Below are 22,754 nucleotides of genomic sequence, written 5' to 3' on the forward strand. Positions count from 1 at the left end.
CGATGGACCTCCAGGTGGGGGGGGGGGGGGCAGCGCTTAGAGTGCGTGAACCTTCACCCTTCACCAAGTGCACGAGTAACTCAGCGGGTCAGGCAGCATCTCTGGAGGACCTTTCAGCTCAGGATCTCTCCCCTGTCAGTCTGGAGAAAGGTCTCGACCAGAAACGTCACCTGCCCATGTTCTCCAGAGAAACATCCTGACCCGTTGAGTTGTGTCGGCACTTTGTGTCATCTCATAACCAACCAGGCTTTCTCCTGCCCCTTAGCTTCCACATTTCAGGTAGCAACTCTACCACTGCTCCTCCCCCCACCCCCAAAGACTAAAGGCTCCCCCCTCACCCCAACACCCTTGTACAGTAACATCCTTGGAGACCAGAGAAATTAGAGGTTATTATGGGGTTCCTAATTTGTGACCAGAACACAGGTCTTGAATATTGAAGGTCTTTTTTTGGTGAACACAGCCAGTAGCTCATGGTAGATGGGGCAGTGAGGTATTGGGCCCACAGAGATGGGACCCACGCTGATCCCTAAAGTTGGGACAGGGGTAAAGTGGGTGAGCTGTCCAAACCATGGGGGCAACCAGTCTGGGCAATGTGGCTACTGACCTAGAGCTTGTCCTCATCCCCTTCATCGCACCCACTGACAACACTGCTGTCGATGCACCAGCCAGATGTGCCTAAATTATAAAACAGAGGACAACTGAGTCGCTAGGCCTCAGCCTCCACCCAGGGCCGAATATGGTGCAGAGACACTTCTGTTGCCAGGAGACACGGCAGAAACCCTTCCCCACCCCAGCCTGGAAGGATCTCTGACCTTTCCACCTCACATAGGGAAACCTACCACACAACAGTGCTATGGGGATGAAGCCATTTTGTAACTGCGTTGGCATTGAGCTATAGGCCGGGGAAGGAATGGGGGGAGAGGGGAGGGGGTGAAAGGGCACAAACTAAACAAAAATAAGCCCAACGTTTTGACGGGGAGAAATGTACCAGTGTGCAAAATATGCACCATTTGCCATGGTTACCAGCGCTGGTTGCTAGGACAACTCAACCCCGGTAGTTTGGTTTAGAGGTACAGCGCGGATACAGGCCCCTGGGCCCACCGTGGCCGCGCCAACCAGCGATCCCCACGCACTGACACACGAGGGACAATTTAGATCGATACCAAGCCAATTAACCTACAAACCCGTACGTCTTTGGAGTGTGGGAGGAAACAGAAGCATCCGGAGAAAACCCACGGAGGTCCACATAGAGACTCCGTACTGACAAGCACCCATGGTCAGGATCGAACCCGGGTCTCTGGCGCTGTAAGCGCTTGAGGCAGCAACTCTACCGCTGCGCCACCTTGCTAGATACAACCAACTAGGAACCAGCCAACTGTTGTGTGTTTAGCCTCCTTGCAAATGTACCTTCAACCTATGCCCTTGCCAAGCCAGCCAGTGACGCCTGTAAAAAACAGCAACCAGCCCTTCTCCAAAGATGTCTTTAGCATGATGTGGTTTGTGAATTGTTGAGGTGTCCCGGATACTGTACTGTCTCTCAGATTGCTGAATGTGAGATGTATTTTATATATAATATATATAAAAAAATAAGAGGTAGATAAATGCTTAAAAATATCAACAAAAAAAACCAACCTGCCCCCTTGTCAGGTAACATTTAGAATACAACTCTTCAATCAGTACTGATTTGAATTCAGGCAATTTTACAGTGATTTTAACTGATATTACAAAATAAATTAAAAGAAAATCCTACATAGATTACCTTTTTAATTAACAGAAAATTAAAAATAATGTAATGGGACATGGATAAACGGGAAAGCAAGAACTAATCTAGGAAAGGAATAAGGAAAACAAACTCACTATAATATAACATCTGGTCTCTAATTTCGGTCTCTCTGACTTGTATTTTGTTTTGTTCCTGTACGTAAGTTAACAGCCTTCCAGTCCACGAGGAGGGGGGTTCGTCCTTTGACCGAAAGCTTACCGATAATCGGACGTGTTTATCGACCGGTGTTTTAAGGTAGAATAAAGGTTTATCCAGCCCTTATCCAGACAAGCGAATGCTGCTTTCTCCCCCCGTGCCGGGAGAGGGGAGAGCGTTTTGGCGCGAGTCGTCATCGGAGGAGGAGACGCCGTTGCGCTCTCGCCCCCGTGCCCGCCGGGCCTACTCGCCGCCCGAGACGTGGCAGCGTGGCCTTATGGCGGGACGTGACATCGCACGCGGGCTTGGGAAGATTCTTTCCCCATTACGAGTAAATTAACCCATTTCTGCCCCCCCCTCTCTCTCGCTCTCTGTCCCGACAGGTAGAATTTTCCGCCTATTTGGCAATATTTGAATACAGGTGACGCCAGACATTTGCGGGGCGATTTCTCACCAGCGGAGCTGTCGAGTTTGGTGAGCTGGCATTTTGTGTCGAAAGCCATCGTTTTTGCCGAAGATCCCGACACAAAGCCCTTGGCTGTAACTGGTACAACCCCTGAAAGGGCCACGGTGGGGGATGCGTGGGCAACTCTGCACTGTCAGGTCCGTTGTCCGAGCGTGGAGCCGTGACAAACAGGACAACGCAGAGCCTGCCACAAAGCTCCTCTCTGGTAACAATCGGAAAATTAAAGGTGAGAATCCTGGGCAGGAAAGAGTTACAAGATATGCAGCGAAAAACAACAAAAAAACAACGTCGTATTTGACATCGAGCTGTCAGGATATCGAACCCAGTTTTATCTTTTCTTACAAAAAAAAAATCCTCGGGTAATTTTTTTGGTGAAAACAAAAAGCAAACAATTTTCTACATATGAACAAAAAAAAATTTAACATGGAAACACTGAGAAAGACACGTACTAGTATTAAACTGTTTGACCTGAGTATATTTTTTTATCACGCCCTGTACTGACTTAGACGCAAGAGTGTTTCTGTAATCGTTTCGGGGAAGAGAGTGCGGGTGTGTGATCCCGCACTGAGCCCGTATAACATGCGGCAGGGCGCAAATATACGTCTTCCCGCTTGTATCAACTTTTCTCTCAAACAAAAAAAAAACACGAAGGCAGCCACACAAGGAGGCTACACTTTCGGTACCGATACCAAGAAGAAATAAGAGTCGATTGGAACCATTGTATAAAGCGTTCAGAAACTGGATGAAGGAAATGGAAGGGAGGTCTGGGGTGTTGAGGGGAAGAAAGGGTCATGTCTTGAAGTTAAAGTACATTTCATCCCCAGAGTTAAGGGGGGAAAAAAAAATCATAGCAGCTTTTCTTTAAAGACAGGTCGATAATAAATCATAAAGGTTATAAAAGTGACACAATGAATATTCAAAGATTAATGGTCAAACATAGAACTGCAAGACCCATTCACTAGAATTCTACTGAAATAGTACTGAGCAGATCAGAGAATACTTAGCACTTATCTGTTCCTTTTTTTGTCCTTCTTTGCGCTGGCTGGTTTCGGGCGTCCTGGCAAGGAGCGGCTGCTTGCTCCGTCCGCCTCTCTCTCAGCGCCGTGCGAGGCACGCGTCCGCTTCCTCCTCCTCCTCCTCCTCCTCCTCCTCCCCAATGTCGGCAGCGGACTGGGCTCTGACTCGCCCCCCCTCCCCACGAGACCCCGGCCACCACCGGGGATGCTCTTCCAAACCTGCCCCCCATGGGCTTGTTGTCAAGGAGTCAACTTAGTCCCAGTGTAGAAAGATGAGGCAGGCTGGTCAATGAGGCAAGTGTGTGAGCATGTGTGTGTGTGTGTGAGAGAATGTCTTGGTGTGTACACACATGGACACACACAGATTGAACCAACCCTATCAGCTTGGTTCAATGAGACATGTTCGTGTACGTGTGTGTGTGCGTGTCTGTGTCTGCGTGTGTGCACGTGTCTGTATGTGTGCGTCTGTATGTGTGTGTGTGTGTGAGAATGTCTTTGTGTGCACGCACATGGACACACACAGATTGAACAACCCTATCAGGTTTGTTCAATGAGACGTGCGCGTCTGTGTGTGTGTGTGTGTGCGTCCGTCTGTGTGTGTACGTCTGTGTGTGAATCTGTGTGCGTCTGTGCATCCGTGTGTGTGCGTCTGTGTGTGCATCTGTGTGTGTGTGCGTCTGTGTGTGTGTCTGCGTGTGTGTGTGTGTGAGAATGTCTTGGTCTGCACACACATGGACACATAGATTGAACAACCCTATCAGGTTTGTTCAATGAGACGTGTGTGCGTCCGTCTGTGTGTGTGCGTGTGCATCTGTGTGTGTGTATCTGTGTGTGTGTGCGTCCGTCTGTGTGTGTGTGTGAATGTATTAGTGTGTATGCACTCAATGAGACAAATGTGTGTGAATGTATCAGTGTGAACACACTCAAATTGAACATACCCGCCTCACAGCGAAACACTTTTTTTCTTCTTACCCCGTCCTTCCAACGAGTTGAGACACAATTTTCCTAATAGAAACTATTCCGTTTTTCCGTGTTTTGGCAACGTTAGTCAGTGGTGAAAGACCACTGTTTGCAGGAGGCGGCCATGGCCCGAAAGGGGGACTCATCGCTGGAGCCTCTCCTCCCACAGGCTGCGACCTTCACCTCCACCCACAGGCTCCGGCCTTCACCTCCACCCATAGGCTCCGGCCTTCACCTCCACCCACAGGCTCCGGCCTTCACCTCCACCCACAGGCTGCGGCCTTCACCTCCACCCACAGGCTGCAGCCTTCACCACCACAGGCTCCGGCCTTCACCTCCACCCACAGGCTGCAGCCTTCACCACCATACACAGGCTCCGGCCTTCACCTCCACCCACAGGCTGCAGCCTTCACCTTCACCCACAGGCTGCGGCCTTCACCACCACCCACAGGCTACAGCCTCTCCAGGTTTGCTTTGTGAGCAGCCACAGACACGGGCGCGCGCATCCACATAGTTGGCGGCGCGAGGCCTGGCGGTGGTGACGGCACCAAGGAGCAGAGCGAAGGGCCCGGCAGCATCTCCGCAAAGAGGGGCTCCTCTCTCTCTCTCTCTCTCTTTCACGCTCAGACTTCAGATATGTTTAGGATGCAGTGCGAGGCCTGGGGCCCAGGACTGCAGGCCAGGAGTTCGGCGAGCCTGCTGCTCAGGCCCGCCCGCTTCAGCATTGTCCGTCAGTCTTATTGTTTTCTTCCCGGGAAAAACTGTTTGCATATGAAATATTGTGGTGACTTGAGGCGCATTCTCCCCACCGTGCAGCAATGGCAGTTTTAGATCTACTGAGATACAGTGGGGTTGTATGTGTGTGTGTGTGTGTGTGTCGGAGTATCTGTCTGCAATGGTGCATGTGTGTCTATCTGCATGCATGGGTGAATGCCTGTTTGCACGTGTGCCTTCCGGTGTGTCTGCATGTTTGTGCGTATTTGTTTGCGAGCATGTGTACATGTGTGCATGTGTTTGTGTGCATGTATGCACGAGTGTCTTTGCATGTTTGTTTGAGCACAGGCGCGTCTTTGTGTGTGCATGTGTATGCAAATATTTGAATGCTGTATGTATGCATGCATGCATTTGTGGGTTTGTGTGCATGTGTATATGGGTGCGTACGTTTGTGTGTGTGCATGTATGTGTGTGTGTGTGTGTGGATGTATGTGTGCGCGTGAGTGCACGTGTGTGTGTGTGCATGTACGTGTGTGCATGTATGTATATGTGTGCATGTGTGTGTGTGCAGGGGATCAGCAGGCTGTGGACTGGGGCAGAGGCAACACCTTCTCGTTCTTCCTGCCGCCGTTCATGTGCGTGTAGGGCTGCCGCTCGTCGAAGCTGCCCCTCAGCACGATGCCGGGGCCGTTCTCCACCTTGTGGCCCGAGTGTTTGTCGGCGGCGGAGGCAGCGTGCTGCAGCATGGAGGACGGGTCGAGAGGAACGCTCTCCATGTTCTCCGTCTCCATGTCAAACTCCTCCTGGTCGCGGCTCTTGCACTCCTCGCTGTAGAAGTACGCCACCTCCTTGAAGCAGGGCTCCAGGTCCACCTTGATGCTCTGGATGATCTCGGTGAAGGAGGGACGCATCTTGGGGTTGTACTGCCAGCTCAAACGCATCAGCTCAAACCTGCCGGTGGGGGGGCAGAGAGCAGAGGGTCAAGGTGTCACCCGGACCACCGCAGCGACGCACATTCTCCCCCCGCCCCACACGCTTCACCCCCCCTATACATTCCTCACCCCCCACCCCACTACCACCCCCCCCCCAACCCTACACACTCCCCCCCCAACCCTACAAACCCCCCACCCCCACTCGCACACCCCACCCTATACATTCCTCACCCCCCAACCCTACACACCCCCCTCCCCCACCCCACTCCCACCCCCCCACCTCACCGCCAAAGGGGAGGGGAGGGGAGGTGAGTTTAGGGGGACTACAGCTGAGGGCAGGGGAGAGCGTGTGATGACGCTGACTCTCCCACCGCTGCGGGCTGCGGGGGGGGGGGGGGTGGGGGGGCAGGGCGGCAGCTGTCGCCATCACCTAGAACGGAGACGAGGAAACACTCTCGTGGGTCTGTGGAATTCTCTGCCTCAGAGGGCGGTGGAGGCCGGTTCTCTGGATGCTTTCAAGAGAGAGCTAGATAGGGCTCTTAAAAATAGCGGAGTCAGGGGATATGGGGAGAAGGCAGGAACGTGGTACTGATTGGGGATGATCAGCCATGATCACATTGAATGGCGGTGCTGGCTCGAAGGGCCGAATGGCCTACTCCTGCACCTGTTGTCTATTGTCTACCGTTCATTGTGAAGGTCCTGCCCTTGTTTGACTTCCAAAAATGCAACACCTCACCCTGATCTGAATGAAAGCCCACCTGCCATCCCTCAGCCCACATGCCCAGCTGATCGAGACCCTTCTGCATTTCTTGAGGACCACCTTCACTGTCTCGATGCCCACCTTACCTTGACCTTATTGAGGCGTATAAAATCGTGGGAGGAATAGATCGAGTAGAGTCTCTGGCCCAGAGTAGGGGAATCGAGGACCAGAGGACATAGGTTTAAGATGGAGGGGAAAAGATTTAATAGGAATCTGAGGGGTAGCTTTTTCACACAGAGGGTGGTGGGTTTATGGAACGAGCTGCCGGGGGAGTTCCCATCATTTAAGAAACAGTTAGACAGGTACATGGCTAGGATAGGTTTGGAGGGATATGGACCAAACATGGGCAGGTGGGACTAGTGTAGCTGGGGCATGTTGGCCGGTGTGGGCAAGTTGGGTCGAAGGGCCTGTTTCCGCACTGTATCGCTCTGTGAGTCTGTGGCATCTGTTGTAATGTCATCTGAAAACCTATTCGTCATGCCTTGAGCTTTGGTGGTTCCGTTGCCTTGATTCCCACCCAGAGAAAGGCCGTCACAGGAGTGGGTGGTGGAATATACCAACACAAGACAGGGGGCCCTGGCCTGCATGCAGGGAAAGACAAACAAGCCTCAGGCAATTCCCCAAAGCAATTTATAACATATAACATATAACAATTACAGCACGGAAACAGGCCATCTCGACCCTTCTAGTCCGTGCCGAACACGTATTCTCCCCTAGTCCCATATACCTGCGCTCAGACCATAACCCTCCATTCCTTTCCCATCCATATAACTATCCAATTTATTTTTAAATGATAAAAACGAACCTGCCTCCACCACCTTCACTGGAAGCTCATTCCACACAGCCACCACTCTCTGAGTAAAGAAGGTCCCCCTCATGTTACCCCTAAACTTCTGTCGCTTAATTCTCAAGTCATGTCCCCTTGTTTGAATCTTCCCTACTCTCAGTGGGAAAAGCTTATCCACGTCAACTCTGTCTATCCCTCTCATCATTTTAAAGACCTCTATCAAGTCCCCCCTTAACCTTCTGCGCTCCAAAGAATAAAGCCCTAACTTGTTCAACCTTTCTCTGTAACTTAGTTGCTGAAACCCAGGCAACATTCTAGTAAATCTCCTCTGTACTCTCTCTATTTTGTAGACATCCTTCCTATAATTAGGCGACCAAAATTGTACCCCATACTCCAGAATTGGCCTCACCAATGCCTTGTACAATTTTAACATTACATCCCAAATTCTATACTCAATGCTCTGATTTATAAAGGCCAGCACACCAAGTTCTAGAGTCAACGGATCAGAATAAGGCCATTCGGCCCATCCAGTCTACTCTGCCATTCGAATAAACATGGGCTGATCTATCTCTCCCTCTCAACCCCATTCTCCTGCCTTCTCCACATAACCCGACACCCAAACCTATCAAGTATCTGTCAATCTCCGCTTTAAAAATAGCCAATGACTTGGCCTCCACAGCCGTCTGTGTGGTGGTGAATTCCACAGATTCACCACCCTATGACGCATGAAATTCCTCCTCTTCTCCTCTCTTAAAAGCACCTCCGTTTATTCTGAGGCCGTGACCTCTGGTGCTAGACTCTCCCACTAGTGGAAACATCCTCTCCACGTCCACTCTATCCAGGCCTTTCATTACTCAGTAACTTTAAATAAAAGACACCCTATCATCCTTCTGCAGGCCCCAGTGCCATCAGACGCTGAACATAGGTTGTCCCGCTGAGTTGCTCCAGCATTTTGTGTCTGTCTTCGGTGTAAACCAGCATCTGCAGTTCCTTGGTGGACTAAAGTGCTGGAGAAACTCAGCGGGTGCGGCAGCATCTATGGAGCGAAGGAAATAGGCAACGTTTCGGGCCGAAACCCTTCTTCAGACTGATGTAGGGTGGAGGGGAAGAAAAGGAAGAGGAGGAGCCTGAGGGCTGAGGGAGAGCTGAGAAGGGGAGGAGACAGCGAGGGCTACTGGAAATTGGAGAATTCAATGTTTATGCCACTAGGGTGCAGACTGCCCAAGCGGAATATGAGGTGCTGCTGTTCCAATTTCCAGTAGTGCTCACTCTGGCCATGGAGGAGGCCCAGGACAGAGAGTCCACCTTCGATTTTCCAGCATCTGCAGTTCCTTCCTAAGCTAATGATAGACACCAGTCAACAAGCAAGCCTCTATGCTGTGACCTCAGTCACACACAGTGCTGGCTGTGTACTCTGTGTCCCCTGGGCTCTGAAATGAATCTCCACGTTATATCGGCGTGACATCAAGCAGAGACGTCAGCGGGCTCAGTAAGGGAAGGCATGCGAGAGGCCTGGGTATGTTACAGACAGCACGGTGCTGCTCCACCAAGATGCTGCCGGGAGCCAGCCCTTTAAAGGGCAGTGCTCACATCCTTCACCGCACACCTCCCGCCTTGCCTCGCCGAGGATTCCTCCACTGTCTGCCCACAACAGGATGGGCAGCCACTCTGCAACTGATGACTAACCGGTTGCAAGATAGAAAATAGGTGCAGGAGGAGGCCATTCAGCCCGTCGAGCCAGCACCGCCATTCAATATAGCGTAGGAATACAAGGTTAATTCCCGGGATGGCGGGACTGTCATATGCTGAGAGAATGGAGCGGCTGGGCTTGTACACTCTGGAGTTTAGAAGGATGAGAGGGTATCTCATTGAAACATATAAGATTGTTAAGGGTTTGGACACGCTAGAGGCAGGAAACATGTTCCCGATGTTCGGGGAGTCCAGAACCAGGGGCCACACACAGTTTAAGAATAAGGGGTAAGCCATTTAGAACGGAGACAAGGAAACACTTTTTCTCACAGAGAGTGGTGAGTCTGTGGAGGCCGGTTCTCTGGATGCTTTCAAGAGAGAGCTAGATTGGGCTCACAGAGAGTGGTGAGTCTGTGGAATTCTCTGCCTCAGAGGGTGTTGGAGGCAGGTTCTCAGGATGCTTTCAAGATAGAGCTAGATAGGGCTCTTAAAGATAGCGGAGTCAGGAGATATGGGGAGAAGGCAGGAACGGGGTACTGATTGGGGATGATCAGCCATGATCACGTTGAATGGCGGTGCTGGCTCGAAGGGTCAAATGGCCTACTCCTGCACCTATTGTCTATTGTCTAAGATCATAAGGAATAGGAGTCGAATTAGGCCATTCGGCCCATCAAGTCTACTCCACCATTCAATCATGGCTGGTCTATCTCTCAGTGAGTGCGGCACACAGGCGCAGCGGTAGAGTTGCTGCCTTACAGCGCCAGAGTCCCGGGTTCGATCCTGACTCCCGTTACTGTCTATACTGAGTTTGCACGTTCTCCCCGTGACCTGCGTTCGTTTTTTCCTCCGAGATCTTCGATTTCCCCCGCACACCCCAAAGACGTGCGGGTTTGTAGGTCAATTGGCTTGGAGTATGTGTAAATTGTCCCTGGTGTGTGTAGGACAGTGTTAGGGTACGGGGATCGCTGGTCAGTGCAGCCTCTGTGGGCCGAAGGGCCTGTTTCCATGCTGTATCTCTAAACTAAACACTCCAGGAGACCGGGCCTCCAATACTGGGATAAAATGACAGGTTAAATGTGTAGCAAACTCCTGGGGGAAATCAGGAATGATAGATTTGATGATACACAATTTAATTTTAGAATAGCTGCAGATTAATTGCTGGTTTTTTATAAGTGACAGTAATTCCTGAAATACTCACCAATTTTACAGTCAGGAATTTGATTTGCTGCTTTCTGTAAGATTGCCAACATGGCCAAATTAAATTCCTCTGCTTTCCCACTACAAGCTATCGGCTGCAAGGCAAACTCGGAGCTGTAACACGCTGGATTTTTGTCTGTCGGCCTGCATTCCCCAACCCGGCACACACTGAGAATAGACAAGGGTCTGCTCTTCCGAGACACAGGGGGACAAAGAGGGGGGGCTGTGGCCAGGAAACAAGGAGAAGGACGATTCAGCCCTTCGAGCCAGCACCGCCATTCAATGTGTTCATGGTTGATCATCCACAATCAGTACCCCGTTCCTGCCTCTCCCCATATCCCCTGACTCCGCTATCTTTAAGAGCCCTATCTAGCTCTCTCTTGAAAGCATCCAGAGAACCTGCCTCCACCGCCCTCTGAGGCAGAGAATTCCACAGACTCACCGCTCTCTGTGAGAAAAAGTGTTTCCTCGTCTCCGTTCTAAATGGCTTACCCTTTATTCTTAAACTGTGTGTGGCCCCTGGTTCTGGACTCCCCCAACATCGGGAACATCGGGAGAGAGGGCAAGGAAAAGAAAAGTCGGTAGAGAGGCACAGAAAGGGAGAGCGTGCAGGTTCAGTTTAGAGATAACAGCGTTTCAATAGGCCCTTCGGCCCACCGAGTCCGTGCCGACCGCTGATCACCTGTTCACACTAGTCCCATCCTACACACCAAGGACAACTTACAGAAGCCAATTAACCCACAGGCACGCACGGCTTTGGGACGTGGGGGGGGGAAACCGGATCACCCGGAGGAAACCCACGTGGTCACGGGGCGAACACGCAAACTCCACACTGACAGCATCCGAACCCGGTTCTCTGGCGTTGAGCTAAGCAGTGAGCCAGTCCCATATCCCTCTCAAGCCTTCCCCACCATATAGATGTTCAGATGTCTATTGAAAGGCAGGCCCCGGACTGTATTCCTAGGACCTCAGGAGGATGAGGGGTGATCTTGTAGAGGTGTATAATATCATGAGAGGAAAAGATCGGGTAAATTGTACAGAGTCTCTTGCCCAGAGTAGGGGAATCGAGGACCAGAAGATATAGGCTATAGGTGAGGGAAGGGGGGGGAGATTTAATAGGAACCTGAGGGGTAACCTTTTCACACAAAGGGTGGTGGGTGTATGGAACAAGGTGCTGGAGGAGGTAGTTGAGGCTGGGACTATCGCAACGTTTAGACAGGTACATGAATGTAGATTAGTGTGTTAGTACTATATATATATATGTTACCGCACAGATTTTGCATGTTGCACATTCCTTATGCCACTCAGACTGCTGATCCGCACACAGGCTTGATAACGAGGTCTCTCTCTCCCTCTCTAGTTAGACTAGCTGAATGCATGGAGACGAAAGCACCCAGTGTTTCCTCCACAGAGTTGCTAATAAAAGACTACGGATTCTAATCACTATGTGTGCGTCTGATCATTTCGACACTGGATAGGACGGTGTTTAAGAAGGAACTGTGCAGATGCTGGAAAATCGAAGGTAGACAAAAGTTCTGGAGAAACTCAGCGGGTGCAGCAGCATCTATGGAGCGAAGGAAATAGGCAACGTTTCGGGACGAAACCCTTTGGGTTTCGACCCGAAACGTTGCCTATTTCCTTTGGGTTTCGGCCCGAAACGATGCCTATTTCCTTTGGGTTTCGGCCCGAAACGTTGCCTATTTCCTTCGCTCCATAGATGCTGCTGCACCCGCTGAGTTTCTCCAGCACTTTTGTCTTCAAGGCAAGGCAAGGCAAGGCAACTTTATTTATATAGCACATTTCATACACGAGGCAGACTCAAAGTGCTTCACATAAAGACATGTCATACAATAAATGAAATAATAAAATGAAATAAAATAGAAGAACTAAAAGAAAAGAAAAGCAAAATTAAAAATGCATTATAAAAAGTGCAAAAGTTAAAAGTGCAATGTAGTTAAGATTTAGCTGAAAGCTAAAGTAAACATAAAAGTTTTCAGTCTTGTTTTAAAAGTGGTCAAAGTTGAGGCAAGTCTTAAATCTTCAGGAAGTTTATTCCAGCTATTTGTTGCATAGTAACTAAATCCTGCTTTCCCATGTTTTGTATTTACTCTGGGAATCACTAGCAGATTGGTTTCAGAAGATCTTAGCGGTCTAGAAGGCTTATATAGTGGAAGCATGTCAGTGATATACTTCAATGGATATGACAGGTATGGGCCAAATGCCGGGCAGGTGGGACTAGTGTAGATGGGGGCGTGTTGGTCGGTGTGGTCGAAGGGCCTGTTCCCACGCTGTATGACTCCATGAAGTTCCCACGTGACTGCAGCCACACGGAGACCCCGTCCCCTGTCCCACCCCCCCTCCCCCCGTCCCCGCCGATGTTGAGGTGTGACTCACAGGCTGTCGGGGCAGGATTCTTGCCGCTCCAGTAAGCCGCCCTCCATGACGAAACGCAGCACCTGCTCGTTGGACATGCCCTGGTACGGCTGCTCTGCCAGCGTGGCGATCTCCCACAACACCACGCCAAACGACCTGCATGGGGCGAAAGACAACGCCCGTCACTTCCGCTGTGTCGGAGGGAACGAGAGCTCGTCAAGAAAGCACATCAGCGCCTCTACTTCCTGAGAAGATTACGGAGAGTCGGTTTGTCACGGAGGACTCTCTCGAACATCTACAGGTGCACAGTAGAGAGCATGCTGACCGGTTGCATCGTGGCTTGGTTCGGCAACTTGAGCGCCCTGGAGAGGAAAAGACTGCAAAAAGTAGTAAACACTGCCCAGTCCATCATCGGCTCTGACCTTCCTTCCACAGAGGGGATTTATCGCAGTCGCTGCCTCAAAAAGGCTGGCAGTATCATCAAAGACCCACACCATCCTGGCCACACACTCATCTCCCTGCTACCTTCAGGTAGAAGGTACAGGAGCCTGAAGACTGCAACAACCAGGTTCAGGAATAGCTACTTCCCCACAGCCATCAGGCTATTAAACCTGGCTCGGACAAAACTCTGATTATTAATAACCAATTATCTGTTATTTGCACTTTATCAGTTTATTTATTCATGTGTGTATATATTTATATTATGGTATATGGACACACTTATCTGTTGTGTAGTAAATGCCTACTATGTTCTGTGTGCTGAAGCAAAGTAAGAATTTCATTGTCCTATACAGGGACACATGACAATAAACTCACTTGAACTTGAACATGAACTGCAGATGCTGCTTTAAATCAAAGATAGACACCAAATGCTGGCGCACAGCCCCTGTCCCACTTACGTGTCCTTGGCACGCTAATTACGCGATCTCGTGGTCGCGTTGAGGCGCGACGGTCCCGCGCGACATCACCCGTCCGCACAGCCGTCTGGAGCGCGTGACATCACTTGCAGATGGACGCAAAATGCTGGAGTAACTCAGCGGGACCGGCAGCATCTCTGGAGAGAAGGAATGGGTGACGTTTCGGGTCGAGACCCTTCTTCAGTCTGAAAGAAGGGCCTTGACCCGAAACGTCACCCGTTGCTTCTCGATGCCAGCTCGCCTCAACGCCACGACGAGGTCGCGTAATTTGCGTGCCAAGGACACGTAAGTGGGACAGGCCCTTAACTCAGCGGGACAGGCAGCATCTCTGGAGGGAAGGAATGGGTGACGTTTCGGGGTCGAGGCCCTTCATCACTCAGTCTAGTTCGAGTTCAAGTTCAAGTGAGTTTATTGTCATGTGTCCCTGTATAGGACAATGAAATTCTTGCTTTGCTTCAGCACACAGAACATAGTAGGCATTTACTACAAAACAGATCAGTGTGTCCATATACCATGATATAAATATATACACACATGAATAAATAAACTGATAGTGCAAATAACAGAAAGTGGTTGCTAATAATCAGAGTTTTGTCCGAGCCAGGTTTAATAGCCTGATGGCTGTGGGGAAGTAGCTATTCCTGAACCTGGTTGTTGCAGTCTTCAGGCTCCTGTACCTTCTACCTGAAGGTAGCAGGGAGATGAGTGTGTGGCCTGGATGGTGTGGGTCTTTGATGATACTGCCAGCATTTTTGAGGCAGCGACTGCGATAAATCCCCTCGATGGAAGGAAGGTCAGAGCCGATGATGGACTGGGCAGTGTTTACTACTTTTTGTAGTCTACTGCACATCTTTCATTCATTTCTTCTATGTCTCTTGTTTCTCTTTCCCCCCGACTCTCAGTCTGAAGACCCGAAACGTCACCCATTCCTTCCCTCCAGAGATGCTGCCTGTCCCGCTGAGTTACGCCAGCATTTTGTGTCTCTCTGCCTGATCTCCCTGTTGCCAAACACTTTAATTCTCCTCCGCATTCCCATTCCGACACTGGCCTTTCTGTCCTGGGCCTCCCCTCCACTGTGGGAGTGAACCAAACGCCTCATATTTAGCTCGGTCACCTTACACCCCAACGATTTGACTACTGATTTCTCTATCTTCAACTGACCCTTGCATCCCCTCTCTCTCCATCCCTCCCCCACCGAAGATGTCATGCTAGCTTCAATGTTGTCTGTTTGAGTCTCATTGTCGGCAACAAGTCTACTTCATTGTCATTTTTCATTCATTTATTCAATATCTCTCGCTGCCACTGTTAATATATCTCTTCGAAATATTGAAACATTGAAAACAGGTGCAGGAGGAGTAGGCCATTCGGCCCTTCGAGCCAGCACTGGCATTCATTGTGATCATGTCTGATCACCCACAATCAGTACCCCGTTCCTGCCTTCTCCCCATACCCCTTGATTCCGCTAGCCCCTAGAGCTCTATCTAAGTCTCTTTTAAATTCATCCCGTGGATTGGCCTCTACTGCCTTCTGCGGCAGAGAATCCCACAAATTCACAACTCTCTGGGCAAAAAGGTTTTTCCTCATCTCAATTTTAAATGGGCTCCCCTTTATTCTTAGACTGTGGCCCCTGGTTCTGGACTCGCCCCAACATTGGCAACATTTTTCCTGCATCTAGCTTGTCCAGTCCTTTTATAATTCTATATGTTTCCATAAGATCCCCCCTCATCCCTCTAAATTCCAGTGAATACAAGCCCAGTCTTTCCAATCTTTCCTCATATGACAGTCCCGCCATCCCGGGGATTAACCTGGTGAACCTACTCTGCACTCCCTCAATAGCAAGGATGTCCTTCCTCAAATTAGGGGACCAAAACTGCAGACAATACTCCGGGTGTGGTCTCACCGGGGCCCTGTGCAACTGCAGAAGGACCTCTATAAGGACCTGTCTCACTTGGTGATTTTGTTGTCGTCATAACAGTGTCGCCAAAAGATTTTGAGCATTTTAAAATCCAGAAGCGACAAAAAAAAGGTTGGAATACTTGAAAAAACGGCGCGGAGATGCGTCATCGTGCAGCGTCTCGCCGAGTATGGTGGGCAGTTTTGGTCCCCTAATTTGAGGAAGGACATTCTTGCTATTGAGGGAGTGCAGCGTAGGTTTACAAGGTTAATTCCCGGGATGGCGGGACTGTCGTATGCTGAGAGAATGGAGCAGCTGGGCTTGTACACTCTGGAGTTTAGAAGGATGAGAGGAGATCTCATTGAAACATATAAGATTGTTAAGGGCTTGGACACGCTGGAGGCAGGAAACATGTTCCCGATGTTGGGGGAGTCCAGAACCAGGGGCCACACACAGTTTAAGAATAAGGAGTAAGCCATTTAGAACAGAGACGAGGAGACATTTTTTCTCACAGAGTGTGGTGAGTTTGTGGAATTCTCTGCCTCAGAGGGCGGTGGAGGCAGGTTCTCTGGATGCTTTCAAGAGAGAGCTAGATAGGGCTCTTAAAGATAGAGGAGTCAGGGGATATGGGGAGAAGGCAGGAACGGGGTACTGATTGGGGATGATCAGCCATGATCACATTGAATGGCGGTGCTGGCTTGATGGGCCGAATGGCCTACTCCTGCACCAATTGTCTATTATATTTTTCAGTGACCTGATATGTCGGTCAATGATGCCAGCAGTCGCCGAAAAATTTGCCAAGTGGGACTCCTCTCCTCAACTCCTCTAGTTATGTTTCACTTTCCCCGCACTGTCAGTCTGAAGGAGGGTCTCGTCGCATTGCCGGTGTCAGAGAGCAGCCCGGCTGGCTGGTAGTTGGCGGGCTTAATACAGAGAGCGCGCGCGGACCCACCAGACATCAGAGTTCGTGGTGAAAACTCCGTCTTTCAGGGATTCGGGCGACATCCAGCGGACGGGGAGAAGCCCCTTGCCTCCTTTGCGGTAATAATCCGTCTCGTAGATGTCCCGGGTCATCCCAAAGTCTGTGAGGAAAGGAAGAACACTTGAGAACGATGTGAAACAAAGCAAAAACCGTTGGAGTAAATCAGAGTCTCCGGAGAACAAGAAACTGCAGGTTCTGGTTTACAAAATGGATGAATAAGTTTATTGGCCAAGTGTGTTCACATACAAGGAATTTGCCTTGGTGCTCCGCTCACAAGTAACATAGAAACATAGAAAATAGGTGCAGGAGTAGGCCATTCGGCCCTTCGAGCCTGCACCGCCATTCAATATGATCATGGCTGATCATCCAACTCAGTATCCTGTACCTGCCTTCTCTCCATACCCCCTGATCCCTTTAGCCACAAGGGCCACATCTAACTCCCTCTTAAATATAGCCAATGAACTGTGGCCTCAACTACCTTCTGCGGGAGAGAATTCCACAGATTCACCACTCCCTGTGTGAAAAATGTTTTTCTCATCTCGGTCCTAAAAGATTTCCCACTTATCCTTAAACTGTGACCCCTTGTTCTGGACTTCCCCAACATCGGGAACAATCTTCCTGCATCTAGCCTGTCCAACCCCTTAAGAATTTTGTACGTTTCTATAAGATCCCCCCTCAATCTTCTAAATTCTAGCGAGTACAAACCGAGTCTATCCAGTCTTTCTTCATATGAAAGTCCTGACATCCCAGGAATCAGTCTGGTGAACCTTCTCTGTAATGATAATAATAATGGATGGGATTTATATAGCGCCTTTCTAATACTCAAGGCGCTTTACATCGCATTATTCATTCACTCCTCAGTCACACTCGGTGGTGGTAAGCTACTTCTGTAGCCACAGCTGCCCTGGGGCAGACTGACGGAAGCGTGGCTGCCAATCTGCGCCTACGACCCCTCCGACCACCACCAATCACTCACACACATTCACACACAGGCAAAGGTGGGTGAAGTGTCTTGCCCAAGGACACAACAACAGTATGCACTCCAAGCGGGATTCGAACCGGCTACCTTCCGGTTGCCAGCCGAACACTTAGCCCATTGCACCATCTGTACTCCTTCTATGGCAAGAATGTCTTTCCTCAGATGTCGATCCTCAGTAACAACACGACATACTCACAGGATGGATTTAAGAGAGAGTTAGATAGAGCTCTAGGAGCTAGTGGAGTGAAGGGATATGGGGAGAAGGCAGGCACAGGTTATTGATTGGGGATGATCAGCCATGATCACAATGAATGGCGGTGCTGGCTCGAAGGGCCAAATGGCCTCCTCCTGCACCTATCTTCTATGTTTCTATACAATGACACATAAAACATTAATAATAAAACAAGACACAAAGTAACTCAGCATTTCAGGTCCGGACCCGACAAACCCCTTCTTCAGATCAAGAAGGGTCCCGACCTGAAACATCACCAATCCATGTTCTCCAGGGATGCTGTCTGAACCGCTGAGTTACTCCAGTAGGTGACATGTTAGGTCTTCAGACTGTTGTGTTAGGGGGGAGAAAGCTGGAAGTGAGGTGGAAGAGCGGGCAAAAACCTGGCAAGTGGTAACTTTTTCACACAGAGGGTGTATGGAACAAGCTGCCAGAGGAGGTAGTAGAGGCTGGGACTATCCCATCGTTTAAGAAACAGTCGGACAGGTACATGGAGGGGACAGGTTTGGAGGGTTATGGACCAAGCGCAGGCAGGTGGGACTAGTGTAGCTGGGACATTGTTGGGCGAGTTGGGCCGAAGGGCCTGTTTCCACACTGTATCACTCGGTGACGCTAAGTGATAGGTGGATACGGGTGAGGGGGGAATGGAAGGTGTGTGGAATATGTGACAAAGGTGAAAAGTAGACAAAAGGTGGTTCAGATAAGGAGGGTGGGTGGGGGGTAAGAAGGGGGGAGCGGGTAAACGGGGAACTCATGGATGGGAGATGTGTGTACAAAGCAGATGAAAAGGTGCCAGGGATTACAAGGAGAAGGCAGGAGAATGGGATTGAGAGGGAAAGATGGATCAGCCATGATTGAATGGCGGCGTAGACTCGATGGGCCGAATGGCCTAATTCTGCTTCCACGGCTTATGAAGTTATGAAAGGAAGGGAGTGAATGGGGGAGTTAGGTGTGAGGAATGTGGATGGGGTTGGGGGGCCACAGGGAAGAAGCAGGGCGTTACTGGCGGTTGGGGAACGCAGCGCTCACAGAGGGAGGCTCACCTCCAATCTTCACCGTGTAGTCTTCTGCCACCATGCAGTTACGAGCGGCCAAATCCCGGTGAACAAACTTGTTGGCGTTCAGGTAGGACATGCCGTCGGCAATCTCGCCCGCCATCTGGGTCATCTTCTTCAGGGTGGGGGGCGGTTGGCCAGGGTTATTCTGTGGAGACGGACAACAAAGTCTCGTTGACATTAAACCTGTTGGCTTAGAGCAGGGGCCGGGACGCGTGTCTGTGAGCGGATGGAGGGCCACATCTATCACGTGTCCACACGGATCCTGCCCCCGTCCCACCCCGGATGGCAGGCATCAAATCACGTGTTCGCAGAAGGTGGACAAAAATGCTGGAGAAACTCAGCGGGTGAGGCAGCCTCGTGCAATCCTTGCATGTTGTCTCACCCGCTGAGTTTCTCCAGCATTTTTGTCCACCTTCGATTTTTCCAGCATCTGCAGTTCTTTCTTAAACGTGTTCACAGAAGGTACGCGGGCGTGATAATTTTGCGCGGGAAGCGGTACAGACAGAGCTTGGCGCTCTCGATGAATACGGTGGGGAAAAATCCGCCTGCGGGCCGGATGATTTCGGGTTACGGGCCACATTCGGCCCAGGGGCCGTAGGTTGCTCCGAGCTCTGAACCTCAAAAGACTATATTATTATTCGTTATTTGCACAATATTTGTTATTTATCGAACTTTTTCTTTTCTATTCCCCCGTTATGCACTATGTTTACATATTCACATATTCTGTTGTGCTGCAGCAAGTAAGAATTTCATTGTCCCATCTCCAGAGATGCTGCCTGTCCTGCTGAGTTACTCCAGCATTTTGTGTCTATCTTCGATTTAAACCTGCACCTGCAGTTCTTCCCCATACACTACTATCCATCTCATAGTTGTCCCTCGGAGAATCCTTGATCGGACTTTGCTGGCTTTACCTTGCACTAAACGTTATTCCCTTATCGTGCATCTATACACTGTAAGTGGATCGATTGTAATCATGTATTGACATTCCGCTGTGTGGATAGCACGCAACAGCAGCTTTTCACTGTACCTCCGCACACGTGACAATAAACTAAACTGCCAGGACACTCACCTCTGCGTCGGGCCGGAGTGAACGCAGGTAGCTCTTCAGGTCACCACGGGTCATCAGCTCCATGATCACCAAGGTGGGCTGGCCCTGGGATACCACACCAAGCAGACGGACCTGAGGGGGCAAGCAGACACCGACAGGTCAGCGGAGATGGGGCTTGGACGACCTCTGGTTGGGTTACATAAAGGGCCCTGTCCCACTATACGAGTTTACCCAAGAGCTCTCCCGAGTTTAAAAAAAAATCAGACTCGTGGAAGCACGTAGAATGTACGTAGCGGGTACGTCGGAGCTCGGGGACGTCTCTTAGCGGCTCGTAACGCTAACGGCGGGTACTCGGGAAAGCTTATACAGTTTTTTCAATAGTGTCCACGAGAGCCCCGAGTACCTACGAGCGGCTATTACTGACATTCCCCGAGTTCGAATCAGGGCAAACTCGGGAGAACTCTTGAATTACCTCGTACAGTGGGACAGGCCCCTTAGTCATCGAGGATCGGTTTACTCCATTATATGTCTATGCGGGCTGGTTCCGGCTATTTCACAGCCGAGCCCAACATTGTATACAGTATGCAGAAGCAAGGAAGGTCTGAAGAAGGCTCCCGACCCCAAAACGTCACCAACTGATGTTCTCCACAGATGCTGCCTGATTTACTCCAGCACTCTGTGTCCATCCAAGGAACTGCAGATGCCGGTTTACCAAGGGAAGGTACAAAATGCTGGAACATCCGAGGAGAACATGGATAGGTGATGTTACGGGTCGGGACCCTTCTTCAGACCTCAGACCAGGTCACAGTGACAGACCCTGCACTTTACATACCAGCACTGGGGGACAGGTTACAGTAATGGACCCTGTATCTACCAGCACTGGGGCACAGGTTACAATAATGGACCCTGTATCTACCAGTGCAGTGTTGGGTTACAATGTAGGTCCATGCACCAGTGCAGCAGGTTGGCATTGCTGCACTGAGAGTGGCTTTATGCAGCGGGGTTTGTAACCCCAATGCCCATTGACAGTGGAGGGGTACTTAGGTACGCTGAGACCAGCTCCCCTGGGAACGGGCGCCGCGCCACGCCACGCCACGCCACGCCACGCCAGGCCGCACCACCCCGTGTCAGACTGCGCCCCCGGGAACGGTCGCCACGCCAAGCCACGCCGGCCACACCGCGCCAGGCCGTACCACCCCGCGCCAGGCCACGCCACGCCGCGCCACGTACCACATGATGACAGTTGAACTCCTTCATCACGGACGCTTCGTTGAGGAACTCGATGCGCTCGCGCATGCTGGCCGACTCGTTAACGGTCTTGATGGCCACTTGTGTCTCCATGTCGCCCTTCACCACGCACTTGGCGATCCCCTCGTACACCATCCCGAAGGAACCCTGGCCCAGCTCCCGACACATGGTCATCTTCTCCCGCGGGACCTCCCACTCGTCCGGCACGTACACTGGGGCAAAGGCAAGGGTCACACTCAGGCGCCGCACAAATGCAGGAGTTTGTGGCTGGTCTGTCGCCATGGAAACAATATCTTCTAGAAGGTTCCCCTGCCAGCTCTTAAGGAGCGAACTAACGTCCCAAACCGTTGCGCTTTCCCCAGAATATGGTGGGGCGGGTCACGGTGGCGCAGCGGTAGAGTTTGACCTTTCGTCCCTTATTTGGGAGTGGGAATGTTGGCGACCCTACCCCAGCCCCCACCCCCAACACCCACACCACCCCCACCCCCAACCCCCCAACCCCCACCATAACCCCACCACAAATCCCCACCCCAACCCCTACCCCCACTCACTCCCCAACCCACCCTAACCCCACCCCCACTACAAACCCCCACCCCCACCCCAACCCCACTACAAACCCCCACCCCCACTACAAACCCCCACCCCCACCCTAACCCCACCCCCACTACAAACCCCCAACCCCCCAACACCCACCCCATCCCCCACACCCACCCCCCACCCCAACTCCCCACCCCACCACAACCCCTACCCCCACTCTCACTCCCCACCCCCCAACATCCACCCTAACCCACCCCCACCCCACCCCCACTCTCACTCCCCACCCTAACCCCACCCCCACCACAAACCCCCACCCCTACCCCAACTCTCACTCCCCACCCTAACCTCACCCCCACCTCCCCCCCACCCCCACCCAACTCACTGTCAGCAGCACTGAAGTACTCAGGATTGACCGATGCGTACAGGACTCCATTGGGCAGGCGATCGTTATTTCTGTGCGAAGGAGAAACAGAAAATTAAAATAAAAAATAAAATCTAGGTCAACAACTCGAGGATAACCAATGATGCCCGATGGAGAAATCTTTCACGATTCACAACCCTCGTGATCCAGTGGAGAGAGAGTGGAGAACATGTACGAGGATGTTGCCAGGGCTCGAGGGGACTGTGCGCTAGGGAGAGGTTGGCCGGGATTAGGACTTTACTCTTTTTTTTTTTTTTTTTTTTTTTAATCAAAAATATTTATTCAAATATTAAAATTGTATTTACAATACAATAAAACAAAACACCACCATAATGCAAGATCAACAATTATGCTAATCAACTGCTAAACAACTATATTACAATCCTTGTCAAGGATACATTCAACCCCCCTCGGTGCCCAGCGGTCGCGGAACTCCCTCAGGGTGCCCGTAGACAGGGCGTATTCCCTTTCCATCCGCACCCGGGCACGGACGTATCCCCGGAAAAGGGGCAGGCAGCCGGCTCGGGTAGAGCCCTCCACCGTCTGGCGCCGTGACTCGCGGATGGCCATCTTGGCCAGGCCCAGGAGCAACCCAACCAGCACATCTTCAGCCCTACCCTCTCCCG

General features: G+C 51.0%; 1 protein-coding gene across 1 annotated transcript; it reads right to left on the reverse strand.

The window, feature by feature from the left end:
- Window positions 1-1,907: 1,907 nt before the first annotated feature.
- Window positions 1,908-22,192, reverse strand: LOC116968159 (insulin-like growth factor 1 receptor). The gene is made up of 8 exons (XM_033014790.1): window positions 22,090-22,192; window positions 21,153-21,382; window positions 19,944-20,054; window positions 18,860-19,019; window positions 16,576-16,705; window positions 12,834-12,968; window positions 5,632-6,025; window positions 1,908-3,985 (listed from the first exon to the last, which is right to left on the reverse strand). Coding segments are annotated over exons 1-7 (1,143 nt in total). The 5' UTR covers window positions 22,091-22,192; the 3' UTR covers window positions 1,908-3,985; window positions 5,632-5,649.
- Between the last annotated feature and the right edge of the window lie 562 nt (window positions 22,193-22,754).

The sequence above is a fragment of the Amblyraja radiata genome, chromosome X, assembly GCF_010909765.2.
Source record: "Amblyraja radiata isolate CabotCenter1 chromosome X, sAmbRad1.1.pri, whole genome shotgun sequence".
In the NCBI taxonomy this organism is placed as follows: Eukaryota; Metazoa; Chordata; class Chondrichthyes; order Rajiformes; family Rajidae; genus Amblyraja; species Amblyraja radiata.